Raw genomic sequence first — 13,527 nt, 5'->3', positions numbered from 1 at the left:
CAATGAGCAAAAAAAAAAAAAAAAAAAAAAGATGCAAAAAGAGTCCATGGGGATGAAGGACACCGAAGAGTTGTGAATTTTTAAGTGTACAAGGGTGCAGCTATAAGGTGTCCTGACTTGTTGCCGTATGGCTAATTGCCCAATGAGTTCAAAAGCCTCTCGTGAAAAGTCCCAGTTTGTGAGACGTCTTCATGACAGAGCATCTTGTTTAGTCTTATGTGTGCCAACTTGCACATAAACGCCTCGACAAAACCGGCTGGTGAAGAATTTCAGCTTGACGTTCCCACCCACCCACGGACGAAATCAGACTTTCCCATAAGTGCAATTTGTGCACACACCCACAAATAGTGGGTGAGCTGAATACCATGACATTTATTACTGCATCAGACGGCATCAGCTCATTCAAATGTCAGTCATTGCGGGGCTGTATGATCTGTTGTGCTGCCTCCACCCACCACCGGGGGCAAAGCTGGAATCGGGGACTTGTAATTACAAGCACCGTTTAGGTGTTTCAGAAGACTGCAGGCATCTCTGATCTCACTGGAGATCTCAAAACTCAGAAGTCTTCAAAAAAAATTAAATAAACCAGCACTGGGTATAGTGTGGCAGATAGTAGTATAATTGATGATAGGGATCTGTGTAATTCAATCAGTCCTAATGGGACCGCCTGGAGAGGAAGAGAGCCTTTGATCGTGGCCTATTTGGAGATGCACCTCTTCATTTAAAAGCAGGAATACGTCCGTGCAGAACTTAAACATAACTTTATGATGCGGATGTAATGTTTTTTTTTTAATTTTATTATAGTCCTTGATCCCTCCTGTCGAGATAAGGGGCAGCTACAGAAACACCTCAGAGCAGATTTTGATTCAAGCCACTTCAGCGAGAGCACATGTTTGCTTTAACCTGGATCCTGCAGCTGAAGGATGACTTCCCAACTGTACCCACTAAATCATCCGGCTGCACACATGCAGCACTAGATCGTACAGGCCCGTGTTGGAGTGTCGGTGCTTTTGCATTATCTTTGTCTTCCACTATCTTTAAAAATAAAAAAAATAAATAACAATAATTATTGTAAAATTATACATTATACAGTTGTTGTGGGTTTTTTTATTTGCCTTGTTAAACTGGTTCCTCTGCAAGTACAAGAACAGGAGGAACAGCACAGTGCGTAACATAAACACCCCACCTCCTAGTGCTAGTTAGTGCTCAATAGGAGCTGGAGAAAATAGAAAATTCGAAATTAATACAAGCCGAGTTGGGTTCCTGACTGACAGCTGAAACCAACACCTATATTTGGAAGCTGACATTTTGCATAATTACCTTTCTACTGAACCACAACACCAAAAAAAACAAGACGCACACTGACAAAGGCATAAACCTGCTTATGAATAGACAGGCGGCATTCCCCGGTGAGCGGCACCATCCTCGAATAAATGTATAAATTGGATTTTCATCTTTGACCTCATCGTGTAGCCGTGCCTTACCTGTTAAAATGTTCTCTGTATTCCTTGGCCACCCTCTGAATCAAGGCCTTTAATCTAAAAGCAAATGAGAAGAGGGACAAATACCGCATGAGTCAGGGAGTCCAACCTCTTTTTTTTGTGGTAAGATCCGAACAACAACGGCGAGTCTAATCTATATTTGAAAGTACTTTTTTAAGCACAACTGCTGTGGGGACGTGTGGGAGTCATGCTTTTTAATTTCAGCGCTCTTTGTACCTGCCGCTCTCCTCTGTGGGGTCCTTCTCGTCGATGACTGCAATCGCCACCAGTTTGCCTGAGGTGGAAGACAACGACAACAAATCACAATCAGACACACACAAAACAAAGAGGGTGAGAAGATAATGGCGGGCCGGAAAGAGGCTCTGGAGGAGATGCATCACCTCTCGATGGGGAGAAAAGGCTCTTTGCTCATTCATCACCCACACATTTAAGCTAGCTTGGGCTTTCTGCTCGGCTGAATAGGAAACAAGTGGTCACCTTCTGGTAGAGGAGCTATTTCAGCGCCATTCAAAAAACCCCAAACCCACAACATGACAAATAGATCCACCTGAAAAAAAAAACTTGTTACACAAGTTACAAGGTCTGTTATTTGGACTGGGATGGTGTGAGGCTAGAAAAGCCTCGTTGCTCGGACGAGAGAGCCAGCCTGCCCCCTGCTGGTCGCCGACAGGCAGGGTGGAGGTTATGTAAAGCAAAGTGGACATCCTGGCATCGGGAGGAGGAATATTCTACATGTATAAAAGTACTTGTAGCCCTACAGTAAGTTAAATATTCAACCCAACAAATCCCACCCAAAATAAATTCAGCCTCGCTGGCTTTATGGGAATTTCACCTGTGGAAATGTGAATAATTAACTAACTGTGCAGCCTCCGAGTACCTAACAAGGTGCACAGAGTGGACTCCTTCAGCAGCCGAATTTACTCCAGCGCAGGAATAATTAGCATGAACATCGTTCATCGGGGTATTTGCCAGGAAGGAGGGGAGTTGAGGGAGTTTGCTATATCGGTCCAGGTATATTTAGAATAATGTAGCTTCGGTTTTTCAATGTTTTTGCATCAAAATAATGTCAAAATTGGAGGTTAAAAAAAACCAAAGAGTCATTATTTGTTCGAACAGGTTTTAAGTTGTAGCTAACTTAAATAATGTAATAATGTTTTATTAATCATGTATTAAACATTCCTAAGCACAACATCTGGGTTGCCAGAGAGTTAAAATCCCTTCTCTAATATAGTTATAAAACCCATTAATAAATACTCCTGGGTTTTCTATTACAAATGTCAATCAAGTCACTTCTCACTTTCTATTAAGGTGGCAGAAAAAGTAAGTTCAATTATGAATGCAATTAGAGTCATTAAAGTTATTAATGAGAAATTCTAAAGCCAATTAAAACTGCAAGCAGTGATGTACGGGCCCTCGCACTGCGGCACGCCGCCTCCCCGAAGCCGTCTCCCCGACGTGGGTATACCCGCTTAAAGTTTCTATTTTTGTCTTGTTTCCTGTCTTCAGCAGGGGGCGCTGGCGAGCCGTTTGGCCACGCCGACTTGCAAAACACATCAGATGTATCGTCTCACCACGCCGGATGTATGTCACACGTTTCGTGAGATTTCAAGCATCCTTTGACCTTAAACATCAACTTCCTGCGTCACGGCGAGACATCAAACTTTGCCGCATCGTCATGGCAACGCCCATTGACAAAGTCGAACGAATGTCTCAATATATCATCAACTACATGTTTAGATTATTGTGACCCGACTTTACGTTCACGTGATCAACCAGCTCGACGTAGAATGTGAAAGTATGAAAAGTGTCATTTCCGGTGGCCAACAGGGGGCGCTATGACTATGAGCGAATATTACCATGCAGGGGTCTTCAGGGCGGGGCTGTTATCATACCTGTGATGTTTGGAGAAGGTCGGTCCATGTACATAAGATTTAAAGCAACTCGCAGTTTCATGGTGAGACGCTCAAAATGGCCACCACGCTACAGGCACACGCATCGATGAAAACAAATTATTTTAAGACGATTTAATCCCAAACATGTTTTCTATCCATAGAACCTAAATAAAAGTCGGTCCGACAAAATCCCTCAGAGGAGTTCGACAAAGTACAACGTGTCAGAATCGCCCAAAATGGCGACTAAATTCAAAATGGTGGACTTCCTGTCGAGTTGACGTAACGGTGCATTGTAACTTTTTTGGGCGTCTCGGTGTGATACACGTGTCCGCCGGATTTGTTGAATTTAGGTAAATGTGGCCGCCGGGGCATCTCTTTAGGGGGCGCTCTTGAGCCGTTTGGCCACGCCCACTCGCGACTCCACTAGAATACGAAATTTTTCGCCGGGAGACATAGGCGTATCCACTTTCATGAGTTTTTGAATATGATAAAGCCTCCAAAAAGGCAAATCACCTTACGTAAGAATAAGAACGTCCAAGAACATTTTTACGAAAAACAACAGGGCTTTCGCGCCGATGCTCGGGCCCTAATTATCAAGTCTGCAGATGTAAAAAAGGAAATAAGCTCCCTTGCAGAAGGTCAGAGGTCAAACAGCACATTAAAAGATTTCTGTGATGAACTGAAGGGTTAAAAACAAGAATAAAGTTTTAAAGGGGGGATTTTCACAACATGTCATGTTTTTTCCTGTTGGCTGCCTTTTGACAGATCCATAAAGTGTTAGATATATTAAATATCAATAAAGTTACTATTAAACTGTCAGTTTAATGCAGTTTTGTTATTAATTCAGCTCTGTTTCGAGCGTCTCCCCGTTACGACTGGACAGACTTTCTCGAGTGCATCTCAGCAGGATCTCATTAGTAGATCTTCAGCTGTTTCTCGGCCTGCTACCCTCTGGCACCGAGTCTCCCTCTGTGAATTTTAGCGCCGGTTATTTCTGACCCGCAGATGAACTGGAAACAACTCCGAAACACCCGTCTGATTTTATTGTGAGGACAGTTCGGGCTCTGCAGCCCGTCGCTGAGCTACTCGGGTTGAAATATGTTTCTGATTCTTTTTCTTCTTCTGTTTTGTTTTTTTTGAACGATGTCTGAGCAACGATCGCTAATTACATGGAGAGTTCGGGATCAGACTGAAGATCTCGCTGCTTAATGCATCAGAGAGCATTTCTGAACCACTCACCGCTCACATATCTCGTGCCCGTGAAGCTCAAGGCCTTCAAGTTTTTAGACTTTCAGCTAAAAGCCTGAAGAAGGACCTATCAGCTCTCGTGAAGTGATGTGCATTATTGTAATCCATTTTATAAGGCTTGCATCATATTTCCTGAAGTCTGTTAAAGTCTATTTATAGATGGGCCAGGAAAGTTTCTAAACCTTTGCTTGGTGGACTTGATGCTGCTGATTTTTGTTAATTGGCTCCTTAAGGTGTCTAAATCCAGTGATGATCAAATTTGGAAAAAATACAAACCAAAGACTATTTGTGTGATTGTGATATTCTTCCATTTGTACAACACTTCGACTTAAGTTGGTGTTAAAAGGTCTGCAGCGTAGAGGGCGACCCGACAGGCGAGCGGTCGGAGCGTGCATCTAAAATACCTCCAGCAGTCCTTAGTTTGACTCCCAGCCGGCCGGACCTCTGCTGTCCTCTAACTGCTCTCCTCCACGTATTTCCTGTCTATCGCCGCTGTCCTTTCAAATAAAAAGTACCCCCAAAAAATAATAACTTTAAAGGAAAGGTACGTAGTTAAGTCTTGCTATTAGTTAGTGTTAATATTTTAATTTTGCTTTCAATATGACGCAAATCAAAGTCTTGTGTTTCTCTCCTCTCAGATCTCGGCATAAATAAATCTAAATAACAGTTTGAGACCATTCATTGGTTTGGTCACACGAGTATTCAGGGGTGGGCACCACGTTTTGTGACTAATGATGTGTGGGACCGAGGATTTTAGAGCATAAAATGTCATTTCGCTTCACTGAGCCCAAGCATAAAATCTGATGAGGCAAATTTGATAGTGTTTTCACAGATACTCATCAATCTAAAGTATGTAGTGTCAGTATCACCTGTGCGTATGATGTATGTGTGTGTTTATCCAACTGAGATGCTGCAGAGGCCCTTTTACATGCAGAGCTGTTAATACAAAGGCAGCAGGTCTGCACACAAACTGTACACGGTAACAAATGTAAGCAACATCCAGCCGCTGAGCCTCACTGAGCTCAGTAAAATGCACACAAAGGAGGAAAACACTGCGTTTAATATTAGAAAGCATATCCTTCTCTGCGCAGAGCATCAGTTTACTGCAGTTTAAGAGGCAGTTTGTGTTTCACTCTTGAGCTGAAGTTTCCTTCTGGAGAAAACGTGTTCGTACATATGAGTAAGTAGAGCAACACCGGGTGAATCTGGAGGGAAGGGACACGATCAAAACCTCCAGTACACACTGCAGGCGGATATTTTTACGAGGCACTCCTGACAACAGCAGTGCCATAAAGTATGATTCTTAATTATAAAGTTGCTGTGTGGTAGACGGGATATTTGAGGGTGTGGATGTTAAATAATGGAGCTTTTATGACATGATAAAATTAGTTGGGCAGGCCGAGTAAAGATATGTGAAAAGTGCTGATGCGGTTTAAATGATATGGGGTGGTTTTCAGTCTGTAATATAAAAATTGTTGACAGGTGACTTTGGCTTTATAGTTTTAAAAAGTGAAAAGGATACAAAAATATAAAAAGAAACTACTTTAAAAATCCCAAAGCTCATTTAACAAATTGACCTGCATCTATTCTTATAATCAATTATAAGCAAAAACACATGAAGTGCAGTTCTGGCTTCATAAATTTGCTTCATTACTTTGTTTTATGTGACTGTAAATTAAATATTTTGAGGTTCAGAGATTGTTGCACATCTTTTGAAGAACATGCTGTACATCAACAATCAATCTACTGACCAAAAACTTACCCCAGATTAATCAAAGGTAAAAAAAAAATAATAACTGACTACTGTATGTTTTTGTGTATATATGGAACCAGGGAGTCCCTTTTACATACATTTTGACGTGCAGTAAGGAATAAAAACTTAAATTTTTAGGAAAGTGAAACAACCAAAAGAAGAAAATGAAATTTGGCAGTGAAGAACTTTGTATTATGGATGACAACTTCATACGCCACCTGTTTCCCCGAGCTCGTACAGCGTAAAGCCATCAATCTGAAGGTACCCTTGGAAACGCTCCTTGTTCACCCACGACGACAAGCTCCCATCCTCGTACTCTGCAACACACAGAGACAAAAAAACCTTTCAGAGAGCAGAAGCACAGAGCAGCTTATCGACATTCAGCGCACAACCTTTCTTTATTAAAAGCAAAGCCGAGCGGTGTATTGATGCAAGGAGATCACACCTGTATGCTCCTTGGGGGATAGGGTGTGAGGGAGGGGGGTAGGTCAGCTAAACAATGATCAGAAATGGTTTTGACAGAGGGCTGCCTCTGGGTTACGTCGTCAAAGAGGCAGTTTTGGGGTCTGAAACATCACAGTGGTCGATGACTCAAGAGCTGACAGATTGGGAATCAATGCAGACGTAAACAAATCAAAAGTCAAGACACAAATGAAAGCATATTTTGTTCTCTGCTGTTTTCCTTTTTTCTGGGTTCGCTGGTCCTCCAGACCTTCTTTTCACAGCTATTATTCATTTCTGCCTCCAAAAACAAAACACAAAATCACATTTGGTTTGTAAATGACTCTCCAAACATACTTTCAATTTCAGTTTTTCGCAGATTTTTTTTTACACATTTTGGAGCAGATGAATAATTCAACAGACGCACCTGGAGGGGAAAAAAAAAAAAAAAAATCATAAAATGCAACAAATAAATAAATAAAAATAAAGTAAAACAAGGGATTGCTTCCTGCCTCTGAACCACATGCTGTTCTACCCTAACATCTGGAGGCCGCATGCAAACGGGAAGCAGAGTGCGTCCCTCGGGGGTATGAGTGGGGTGCAGTGAGGCTGGTTGAGCAACACTGTTTCCTCTAGCTGAGAGAGAGGCTACAAGATGCTCATAATTGATGTCAAATGCAGCGGGGACCTCATTATGACATGTTAATAAGTTATCTCGACCTTTTCCCTACTATAACAGTAATTACAAGAACACTGATGACTTGTAACATAAGTCTTACGCTGCAGGGCCCCGAAGGAGGCGGGAGCGTAATACCGAACATGACAGTCTAAAACCTGCAACATGCATTTGAAACCCGAAGGTCGTATCTTACAGCAGAATTAGAATTTATTTCTCATTGCTGCTGCTGCTGCTGCGAAGGCAGAGGAGCTTTGTTGTCGAGGCTGCTGAGTCAGTCCGTCTCGTAGACATTCCAGAGAATTCTTTCCACAGATGTTCTGGCTTTATGGACAGTATGCGGCTGCCCAACTCCTCCCCCCACCCAGAAGCCAGAAAAAGAGCTGCAGGCCCCATACTGGGATCTTACAGCCTGATGAACCTCTACGCCGACTGAACCGGCTTCACCTTGAACCAAATTAGAACTGCTCTCTTCCCGGGCACCGGCACTCACAATCTCCGTTGTGCCCTACAGGAGTCTGTCAGCCCAGAGTTCACACAGCTGGAGACGGGAGCGAGAGAGGTGAGGGGCGGGAGGGGGAATAATAACAGACAGTGGGTGGAGTGAGGATGATCCGGTGTCAAGAGTTTGGAGCAGAGGGAGGAGGCAGCGCTGACACATTTCAAGGATGAAGGGTAATGGCACGCGGGACCTCCAAGACAATGCAAATAGATACGAGAACCAGAGGGAGAAACGGAGAGGGGAAGAGAGGAGACAGGAGGAAGGTGGTATCATCAAAGGGAACTCAAGGAGGGGAAGGCACTGAAGGTGACGGAGCATCATAAGATGGATGTATTTGAACGCGGCGTAAAGCTCGGCGTTATGTCGGGACCGCGTGTCTTTCTTTCTAATTCTACAGAAGAAACCTTAAAGACTGAAGGTGAAGGCGTTTTGGCTAGTTGTTCAAATGCAATGTGCCCTAAACGCCTCATGTGTCCACGATCGATAGATGCTACAATTTACAGATGTCACCTAAACGCCTCACATGAAGACTAACCATCGACACTACAATTTACAGATGTCACCTAAACGCCTCACATGTAGACTATCAATAGAAACTATAATTTACAGATGTCACCTAAACGCCTCACATGTAGACTATCAATAGACACTATAATTTACAGATGTCACCTAAACGCCTCGCATGTAGACTCTCAATAGAAACTATAATTTACAGATGTCACCTAAACGCCTCACATGTAGACTATCAATAGAAACTATAATTTACAGATGTCACCTAAACGCCTCACATGTAGACTATCAATAGAAACTATAATTTACAGATGTCACCTAAACGCCTCACATGCAGACTATCAATAGACACTATAATTTACAGATGTCACCTAAACGCCTCACATGTAGACTATCAATAGACACTATAATTTACAGATGTCCGTTGGTTGCTGCTTGGCGCTGACATTGGCCAACACAGTTTAATTACAAACCGCTGGAGCTTTGTTTCTTATCATACCGCCTCTCTCTCTTTGTCCTTGTTTGCTCTCTGAACTTCAAACTGTTTAAAACAGGCAAAACAGGAAAAAAAAAAAAAAAAAAAAAAAAAAAAAATAGAAATTACTCCAAAGTTACCACCAGTTATTGAGCTTTTCATCAAAGTGTCCTTCCCACTGACATTGCCGTTTCAAATAACCGGTGAAGTGAATACCGGCCACATGTGCCGCTACAAACTGTCATCGTTGTTTTGTCACCTGCTCGAGTGTGATCTCAACTTGTCATCACATTCGTGCGCCGTCATTAAACGCTGATGGCGCTAACATGTCGGCCCGGAGCTTCGCACACACACACAATGATCAAAACCACCCAATGACAGAGCAGACCTGCGCCGCCGTATGAAGCCGAGGATCGGGGTAATTAAATATGTATGAGACTCTGTGCCGTAACTATATTTTAAGAGCGCTCTTCAAAAGGGATGCTGCTGTTTGTGATGTGCATTACAGAAATCAAAGCTCAACAACAATATGTCAAATATCCTCTTGCACGAAGCGAGCGGTTGTGTTTGGACAACGCGGCTCTGCTCAGCGGGACCCTTTTCTTTAAAAGGAAAATAAAAACGAAAAACAGAACAGCCAGAAAGTGTGCAGTGAATTTCTCATTTAGAATCTGCGACTGCACAAAATTCATACAAACGCAAATACTAGGAAGCTGTAGCGGCGGTCTATAAAAAAACGTTTTGCATTTTCTGGGAACTGCCAGCCTCTAAAAGTTAGTAAATAAAAACAATGCAGCTCCTTAAAAAATATGGCAAGTCACACGTGTAATAACCGCAAACTGGCGGTGCCTTCAGGCAGCTGGGAAACGGGAAAGCTCTGATTTGGTAACCCCTCTGGCTTCCCAGTTTTAGAGCGTACACACGGCAACAGCAAAGACGCAACGCGGCAGCCCCCAGGAAAACCGCTCTACCTGCTGTCTGAGTACAGAGAAGAGACAAACAACCTCGTCGTCACCCGTGTGGACCGACGCAGGGACGTCATGGAGTCATTATTATTTGTACACTCCGTTTCTACACGTCGTTTGTAGCAGATAACGTTTAAAAACAGCCAGTAAAGTAAAGGCAGCAAAGTTAACGACAGCAAGTCTGTTAAGTCTTGTCGTTGTCTGTCAATATAGTAACTAGTATTGGTTACAAATCAGAGTTTTGGACCACAATGTAGTTTTGTTAACAGCACAATCCCCTTCTCTAATTAGTATGGCCTAAATGAAGTGGCATATTTTTTGCGCTGAGCAGGTGTATCTTTACCTTTCACCACAACCGTTGCCATGACGAGTGACGTCAGACCTACTTCTCGGAGCTGTCAAAAACCTCAGACCTTTCCTAGTGGGAAATTCCCAGTTTGAGAGGCGTTCAGGTGTTTTTCTCCCACTCGGGAGGTCTGAACTTTCCCACTTCCCAGTTGCTTTTGAACACGCCATTAACTAAACATCACCTGGTGCCCATGCAAATGCCTCTCTGAAGTTTAGCCAAATAACGATTGATAAAAAGGTTTCCGAAAGAACATCATGCAAAGTGAGTGTAGCAGAGAACCACCGAAGGTGCCTCAGACTTATTTAATGCCCTCGTCCAACATCCAGTCAGTGGATTTTCAATGACACCAAACAGCACAATGGGACAGAAACCAGAAGCTGAACACCAAAGGTGAAAATAAAACAAAAGAGAGAAGGACGAGGCAAACCACTGTTCCGATGCAGTGGAGAAATTTCCTTTTTTGCTGTCATTGTTGGTGGTTAATGAGCTCCGGTCAGTTTTTCAGCAACAATACTGGATAAAAAATAAAAATAAAAAGTTTTTATTCCAGAGTTTGAGGAGGATTTAAAAGAAAAAGGAAAAGAAGGACAAAAAGCGTGTAATTTTGCCATGCTGATCCCCTTCTCAGTCCTTGACAAGTTTAATACATTGTCGCCATGGCAATGGTAGACTTTCAGCACATCCTTCATATCAGGGTCCTGGAGGACTGAGGAGTTTTTGTCATCTACTGCTGCTGCGGTTCTGGTGCAGGACGCCCGCCTTTCTGCAACGGTGAGTCAGGTGGAGCCGACAGATGGGTTTTGTTCTCCGGGTGACGGACCGTGCACTTAACCTCCCCAGCAGCCACCACGGGGGCGTGTTTTGTGTTGGCGCTTTGCCTCGATGCTCTCCGCTTCCGCCTCCCAGCTCGGGGGCCCGAAGTGGCAGCAAAGTACAAGACATCGTGGAGGAACGTGGGGAACTCGGGTTGCTTCAAATAAAGCAGTTCCTCGAAACCTCTTCATGTCAAATACGATTCTTTTTTGCTCGGACTCGACGGTGATTCAGTTCTCAGCTTTGTTTGACTGTATATACAGTACCAGCTCCGCTCTGGTTTCCTTGGCGCAAACCTGCGGTCTCTCACGCCCACTCGGGCCCATTCATCCACCCCGGCCTGCTATGTACAAACCACCACAACATCACTGGCCTCACCGCACACACAATAGTGGGCAGAGCCCCGGGTGCTTTACGATGGGCCAGGCGCACCATAACTCAGCGTGGTGAGGAAGATGAAAAGAGGAGCAGCGGGAACGGGAAAACCCAAGGAACACGGCTCCAGCTACGCGGATTATACGAGGAGGAGGAGGAGGAGGAGGAGGAGGACGATGAAGAGGAGGAGGGAAGAAGAGGCGCCCTGCTAGCCCCTTAAACAAATTTTCATATCAGACTGATTGAAGAAAACATTTAAGCTCATCATCCAAGAGAAGGGAGCAAAATACTCACCATCATATGTAAAGTGGCCTCCGTCTTTAAAGACTACGACCGCAGGAAGCTCCGGCAACGATACAGACTGTTTAAAACACACCAAAAATACGTAATTTTAAACAAAATTCCATAAATGATCTTTATTCTTTGAACATATGTGCAGCTAGATAATATAGGTCAATATTGGTGGTGGCAAGGCGCTGCAGAAACTTCTTTGTATTCTGCAAAAAATAAGCTTGTAAGCCCTTATAGCTTATACGTGCGTGTGTGGGAGGATAAATATGCCAAAAGAAACTAATTATTCATTTCAGACTAGGGGAATAACAAGAGTAAAAAACATCAACTGGATGCAGATTACCCAAGAGTATTAACACCAGATGATGGCAGAAACATTCAAGTTATGTATCATTACATAACACTTTCAAAAGTGAAAAAAAAAAAAATGTAGCACTTATTCAAAGCATTACCTCTGGCAAGACTTCCTCCGAAGCAGAGAAGAAGTAAGTGTAGACAATGAGCTCGGAGGCGGCGTCATTGTACTTCTCCTGCAACGGCAAAAAGAGGCTTTCAGCATTCACACAATAGCTTCCAATACACTCACGGGTTGTACAGGTTGAGTCACTTGAAGCTATTCTCTGTTCAAATATATTACCAATGCAGCAGAGGAGTGCTTCTATCGTTCTGATCAATACACACACTTTTCGCATTGTGGTTGCTCTTGAGGAGCTTAATATAAAAGAGCAATCTCTGATTCACGTCTGGGTGGCACACTTACTTTGAGGGGAGACTCCCCGCCGACGTACACGAAAAGCACGTCGTGTCGTTTCATCATGTGATCGAACATCTGCTTGCTGGGAAGGGCCCGCACGGCCGGTCTGCAGGAAGACAAAAAAAAAAAAAAAAACCCACAAAAAAAAAACCCACAGATCATTCTGATGGAAACACAACAAGAAGTCCTGATTTCTGTGCTGGTGGCGCCCCCCAGTGGGCATCCGACAACCTGCAGCCCTGGACTCAAGTCAAGCTTTTGATCAACCCCTCTGTCACGGATCTAGCTTGATTTCCCTCAAGGAGGGGAAAATCTGTCGGGCTCAGTTGATACAGTGGCTTAAAGTGGGGCATCAGAGGAAGCAATCCACTGAGCTATGAAATAAATATGGCCGGCATTGATAAGCTGGCTCGGATGGGTTTCATTAGCAGAGCATGTCTTCCTTTGAAATACGGCAACTTTTCCTCGCCGCTCGGTTTGGATGTCAGTCTGTTGTTTTTTTTTTAAGTGTCGTTTGTTGACTTACCCTGCCACCCTGTTGGCAAACTCCACAATATCGTCTTTTGTTCGTGGCCCCTTGTAGTTGTAAGCGAGGTCGGCCTTTAACCTAAAATAGAAAAGACGCAGAAAAAACAAAGGAGTCAAAAGATGATCATTTAATTTTTTTTATACCATTTTTTTTTTTTACCATTACAGAAAGAAAAAAATTCCTGTTTTTTTTTTTTTTTTTACATGTTTACCACATTTGTGATAAACTGGGGAAACTGGGGAAAAGATGTGGAGAAATTTTTTCATGGGAATTTACACGGGCGACACATTACACCAAGAAAATGTTCCAAAATAAAGATGTTCCTCAAAAGCACAATCACACGTGTCGTGAATTTTTGCACATGTGAAATTCATGTGTTTTGTTTCCCCGTAAGGGATTTACCGGGTAAACCTTTCAAATGAATGGCCAGGGACCTGTTTGCCCACCTGAAT

General features: G+C 43.3%; 1 protein-coding gene across 1 annotated transcript in view; it reads right to left on the bottom strand.

Annotated features, from left to right (window-relative positions):
* Positions 1 to 13,527, bottom strand: part of LOC138204418 (protein disulfide-isomerase TMX3-like) — a 34,685-nt gene that overhangs the window by 14,749 nt on the left and 6,409 nt on the right. Inside the window, exons 6-12 of the mRNA XM_069159676.1 lie at positions 13,073 to 13,153; positions 12,553 to 12,652; positions 12,245 to 12,322; positions 11,796 to 11,862; positions 6,614 to 6,712; positions 1,719 to 1,776; positions 1,485 to 1,538 (exon numbers count right to left, since the gene is read on the bottom strand). Of these exons, the coding sequence (XP_069015777.1) occupies positions 1,485 to 1,538; positions 1,719 to 1,776; positions 6,614 to 6,712; positions 11,796 to 11,862; positions 12,245 to 12,322; positions 12,553 to 12,652; positions 13,073 to 13,153 (537 nt within the window). The remainder of the gene's footprint in view (positions 1 to 1,484; positions 1,539 to 1,718; positions 1,777 to 6,613; positions 6,713 to 11,795; positions 11,863 to 12,244; positions 12,323 to 12,552; positions 12,653 to 13,072; positions 13,154 to 13,527) is intronic.

Source organism: Embiotoca jacksoni, unplaced genomic scaffold (assembly GCF_022577435.1).
Source record: "Embiotoca jacksoni isolate LCO1_2020_lvr unplaced genomic scaffold, fEmbJac1.0.p SCAF_25, whole genome shotgun sequence".
NCBI lineage: Eukaryota > Metazoa > Chordata > Actinopteri > Embiotocidae > Embiotoca > Embiotoca jacksoni.
This window is presented reverse-complemented; position numbering and strand designations above follow the sequence as displayed.